The sequence below is a fragment of the Populus alba genome, chromosome 8 (assembly GCF_005239225.2).
Source record: "Populus alba chromosome 8, ASM523922v2, whole genome shotgun sequence".
NCBI lineage: Eukaryota > Viridiplantae > Streptophyta > Magnoliopsida > Malpighiales > Salicaceae > Populus > Populus alba.
The window spans coordinates 3,629,175-3,634,970 of NC_133291.1; the positions used below are offsets into that span (position 1 = coordinate 3,629,175).

At 36.8% G+C, this 5,796-nt stretch overlaps 1 protein-coding gene across 2 annotated transcripts; it reads right to left on the bottom strand.

The window, feature by feature from the left end:
- Positions 1–413: 413 nt before the first annotated feature.
- On the bottom strand, positions 414–3,401 carry LOC118052272 (ribulose bisphosphate carboxylase/oxygenase activase, chloroplastic). 2 transcript variants are annotated; one of them, XM_035063191.2, is made up of 7 exons: positions 3,241–3,401; positions 2,321–2,643; positions 2,083–2,188; positions 1,876–1,961; positions 1,275–1,750; positions 845–1,126; positions 414–718 (listed from the first exon to the last, which is right to left on the bottom strand). In XM_035063191.2, exons 1-7 carry the CDS (start codon positions 3,283–3,285, stop codon positions 609–611), a joined length of 1,428 nt encoding a protein of 475 aa, XP_034919082.1. In that variant the 5' UTR covers positions 3,286–3,401; the 3' UTR covers positions 414–608. The 2 variants fall into 2 exon arrangements, with proteins under 2 accessions (XP_034919082.1, XP_034919083.1); XM_035063192.2 differs by having other exon boundaries at positions 811–1,126.
- Positions 3,402–5,796: the final 2,395 nt, after the last annotated feature.

A 5,796-nucleotide genomic window follows, 5' to 3' on the forward strand; every position in this document is an offset into this window, starting at 1 on the left:
CTTGTATTTCGATATTTGTCATCTCTAATCCTCCACCTACCATCCCGAGTAAACAAAACAATCCACCAATAACATCACAACATATTTCTCATACTAAAAACTCTTTTAAGGATTTTTTTTCTTTAAAAAAACAATAAATTAATTCTAGTATTCCTACAAAGTGAATTTAATTCCTTTATGGGAGGAGCGATTGTTGATTGATTGAAGCCAAGTGGCAATATTTTGTTGATTTTGGAGTCAATTACCAACCTTTTTGTCAATTTTCATGTCAATTGATCAATTATAAAATATACGGGAAACCGAAAGTTAGGGTTTGAAAAAATATGATTTTGCCAAAACTATTTGTAAATTTATAGGGTACTTGAGAGTTGCAACAAGAAGAAAACATGTGAGGAATTGATGTAGGTGGAATGTGAGACGAATAAAAATATGTGGATATGGTGGTAAAAAGCATAGCACCCAGTAAATAATGGACAGTGTACATAACGACACAAAATCAGAGGATAAAAATATCCATTTAAGAAAATGGAACAATATGATTTGGTTATCTCACATCATGACTTAGAGAAAGTGCTGCTCCTCGCGCACCGAATAAGCTAGAAAAGGATTCAGTAAGAGCAGCTTCCATCATCACTCCTAGCTGTTGGATCGAAGTTTGCTGCATTTGGGTCAGTACAGCCTTCAGGGATAGGCACCTTTACTTGCTGTGCCGCTTGGCCTGCGAAAAACAACAATGGAAGAACACCAAGTCAAGTAAAACTCCTGTTTTAACTTCATGTACCATAACTATAACAGAAGCCAGACGCAAACCTCCCATCCAGGCCTCTAGGATGTAGGATCTAACCATAGAAAGTTCCTCTCTCAATGGCATCTTGATTGGCTTCACCGAGAGCGGCGTTGCTCAGGTACGTGTCAGCCAATTGAACTCTCTTCACATTCTCTTGCTCCTGGACAAGCATGTTTCCATACTCAAAGAGCTTCTCGACTGTCATCGCTGGCTGCTCAAAAGTTGGGGGTCCTTCCCTTGAGTTCACAAGCTTCTTTCCAATGCTCTCAACACCAACACCTGAGACCCACTTCCTCACCTCATCATCATAAACTCGGGCCCTGAGAGCACCAAAGAAATCTGCACGAGTACTAAAAGTTAGCCACCCCAAACAAGAATGCACCCAAGGCCTTTTTGAATGTTGAGTCTAACGTCTACTTTGTGAAACTTGGTTTTAAGAAACACTTGCCACCAATAAAGCTTTCAAAATTCTAGAAGGGAAGCTTACCAATAGATTGCCCAGGGAAGGTATCAACAAGCTTGACAATATCGTCCTCGGGAACATTGTCACTCTTGAATATTCCAATGCAGACACCAATCCTATCTTCTCTGGTAGGAGCCCAGTAGAATTTCTCCATACGACCATCACGGATAAGAGGAGCATACAATGTTGAAAAATCATTACCAGTGACGATGATGGGTACACGTGGATTATCCTCCTTGTTGTACATGCCGGGAAGTTGCACATTTGTTGGGTTGTCAGCAATGTTCATGAGGGTAGCATTAACCATCTGGTTGTTGACAGTGTATTGGGTAGTTCCACCAAGCCTCCCAGCTCCGGCATCAAGATCATTGATGAAGAGGCAGCACATCTTTCCCTTCTTCTTGATTATATCAGCCGCCTCACGGTACCTTTGCCTGATGAGTTTTGCAGGTTCACCAGCGTTTCCACTTTCCAATTCTCCGGCACTCATCATGATTGGGCTGCAATATGTGTTATCATCAGATGAAATGGCAACAAGCATAACAGAATGATCTACAGTCTCAACACATTCAACATGTACAAGTTGTCAGACAGAGAAATAAAGTTGATGGAAGCAAATACTCACCTAATTCCCATCTTGGCAAAGACCAGCTCACACTGGAAGGATTTTCCTTGACCTTTGCCTCCCCAAATACCCAAGATGAGAGGAACCTGCAACAAAGTCACAGAAATTGTTCTTCTTCTTCTTCTTTTTTCCAAATATACCAATAGAAGTGATTATTTAATAATATACTGAATTGACTATATAAAAGAAGTCGGCTGTTATATATACCTTGATATTAGGCAGGCTCATGAAGTTCTTGGAGATGTGAACAACAATCTTGTCCATGAAAGCAGGAGCAATGTAGTAACCATCCATCATGTTGTCCAGGTTGTACCTAAAGCACAGTCACCAAGTCATGTTCATAATCAAACTTGTCCACAACTTCAAGCGAAATGGAAATCATAAGTATTGGTTGTGTTAGAGAATAATCTACAATAATTTCCATAAATAAAAGTGCGCTACTTACGTACGAAGACCTTGACTGAGGTACTCATAAGAACTCAAAATGGGGTTGTGAGTTCCAGTTCCTTGGGGGGCTTGGAAAAGAGAGTCCACCATACCCTTTCCTCTGGCGATATCTTGTTGATCATCAGACATGTCTGTAACAAGGCCTCCCCATCTGTCCTTTTCGGTCTGCTTCTCCTCGTCGTACTCCTCAGCAACAACCTTGAAGCTCCCTGATGAAATCTTGGAGTTTGTGAACCTTGATGAGCTCACTTTCTTCAAGCTGTTGCCAAAGAAAGCTGAAGTTGGGACTGTGGATCCAGCGCCAGAGCTATTCAAGGCCAGCTGCATCAAGTTATGTTTGACACTATTTAGAGCCAACAAGCCACATGTATAGATCCAACTAACTCATCGCAAATTCCAAATTTTTTTTTTTAACATTCAATATAGCACAACCAAAATTAAGCCCTTCGTCACTTCATCTATGAATATTGAACCCATTAATTAGTTAGTTCAGCTTAAAGCTTTTAATCCCAGATCGTATAGCAATCCAAGACTAAGTTTTCCCTTTATAAAAGAACCGATTGAACCTATATAGTACACAAGCATGCATACCCACGCACGCGCGCACAATTATACAGGTTCATTCATACATAAGTTCATGCATATACAAGCATAGATATGCTTGCAGCGTCACACATAAGAGCACAAAGCATGGCAATTTTACTCTTTAGCTAATTATGTAAGGCCCAGAAGTGAAAAGAAACAAGCAACAACACAAAGACCAGCAAAATAGTTACCGTGTTGGATAGTTTAAGAACCCGCGATCTTAAAACTGGGTAAGAAAACAAGCTATATATAGGCGAAGGTATCAAATTTAAAGCACATGATGCAGATAGTCAGTTGAAGCATAAAAATGGCGGGAAATTAAGATTAGAGTACCGGTGCTCTGTTGACAGCTCCAACGGTGGAGATGGTGGCTGCCATGATCAAACAGCAGTGATTGATTGAAAAGTAATGCAAAGGGTAGAGTGACTTCTAGCTAGCAAATGCAGAGTTTTGGCCTTTGAGGTGCGAAGTGAGGGACTTATAGCAACAGGAAATCGGGGTCTTTGAGGATTGGTTTTCGAATTCCTAACGGCCACACAATCAAGATTGGATTGCTTCCACGTGGCATTAGGACAATAGTTTCTAGCTTGAGTTCCTCTGGAGAGTTTAGCAATTTGAGGTGCTCTCTGCCACTCAAATTGTTGTCAATTGTGTTATTACCACAAAAGCTTTAGAAACTAGAACCACCCCCGTTCGTTTCTGATTACCAATTCGTTCTTTTTTTTATTTATTTGTCTGTTTCTATCATTATTAATAGGTTTTTTTTTTTATATAATGGGTTTTTTTTTTAATACAAGTGGATTAACATGTATCCATGAGTTTAACATATTAAGTTTTTTATTATTTAATAATCCTAAAAAAATATCAGATTGCAATTATTAAAAATAAATAAGACTTTTAAAAAGTATATAGTAGGATTAACATAAAAATTATCATAATTTTCATATAAAAACAAAAACAAATAAAAATTATAGCTAAATATTTTATCAAACAGTTGGAGTGAAATATCATATAAAAATAGTCTAATAGGAAGAGATCAATTTGAATAATTGAAGTTTTCATTTGTTTTCCTATTATCTCTTTGTTGCCAAACAAAAAAAAATTAAAAACTTAAAATACACAGTTATTTTATTAGATCAAAATTTTAAAAAAATAACAATAATTTCTATATATATATATATATATATATATATAAAATGAATAAAAAGAAAGGGAAGAAATTAAAAGAATGAGAGGTGGCTGTAAATATAAGACAATAAATAAAAAAAGAAAAAAAATATTATTTATACTAAAAACTCATTTTACTTACATTAGATTATATGGATTAAGTTAAATTAAATGAGTTTTAAAAATCCTAACCATCATTTGACTCATGATATCCATAAATTAGATTTTTTAATTTATTATCATATATAATATTCAAATGATTTAATTTTACATATAAATTCGGTTCAAATAATATAAACAGAGTACATGATCTAGTTTTTTTAAAAACCCCTAATTATTTACGGGCCCCAACTCACATCCCTGCAAGATAATTCTGAGATTATAAATGGTTATCAGGGTCTCATCAGAAGAGTCAAAATGTCATATGCAAGAATTATCGATGGTTTTGTCCAGGCGACTGTTCAAACCGACTTGTCCATTCATTGCCAAACAGAATTCAAAGTTGAAACACAGCCACAGGTGACGATATCCAGGTAGAGGATTATCTTCCTAGCTTGGGACCCAAATTCTTCCTATTGAATCAGGGCTCTTCTTCTGAAGTTCTGAGTCTTGACATTTTTGGAAGTAAACGAAAAGATGGGGACCTCAAATTTGGCCCACAAATGCTCTAATGGCCTCAAAGACTGCGACTCCTAAAGGGACTGTCTGCGTGTGAATGCTCTTCCAAATCTGATAATTCTATCCAGTTTGTATTATCTTCCTGTTTTTTAGGTCAATAAAAAAATTAAATGAAGTAATTAGTAGAACATTTAGGTTCTTGAACGTGCAAAGTATAGGTTCACGGAGAAAAGTTATCAAGCAAGCTTTAGCACTTGCAGATGGATAAATCGATCATAATTCCATGATAGAGGAAGACACTTCCGTGGTTTTTTTTTTTCATGAAATGAATTCCGACGAGAGAAACATACGTATAAACAAACCCAAATATTTCCAGGTCGATGGAATTTAGCAACTACTATAACTTAATGAAGCCCCTGTCGTGATTTCTTCAGCAACTGCTCTGCTGAGATCCCTTATCGGACAATCTCATGATAAAACCTAAGACGTTAGCTCCATTAAACCTTCACAAAGCAAGCAGGAAAATCATTAAGATGGCATCACATCACAAATAAGATCAACACTGTCAGAACTGCATAATTTGATTCAACTTCTATAGTCAAGGCTTCGTTGAGACTGCATTTTCACAAACAGCAAGCAGCAAAGAAATAGAATCCAGTCGCCTGCAGCAAAAGAAGTAGCGAGATTTCGAAAGGACAGTCAGATTTGTGGATCCCGTTTCTTAAAATTTATGGAAATGCCCACATTCCAAGTTTCAAAAGTTCAAGGATCCTTTTTCTATATTTTTCTTACAATCGTTCTCCTCGGCAAAGAACTTTTCATAACACCAATTAAAAAGAAATGGCTGATGTACTTGCCTGAATGGTGGCATTTCTTTTTTAAGATAAATTACTTTTTATAGCAATTATATCTCATTTTCAAAGCCCAACCAATGAAAATGATGATTAGATTTCCCATCAGTTTATTTATGAAGATTATTGATGAATGAAGCCCTTTCAAGCAGCATTCCGCAGAGCATAGGCTGCAAATTTTTATTTTTTAAACGCATGAGTTTCGCAGGATCATATACTCCAACATACAGGCTGTAAGCCCGTAACCAACGAG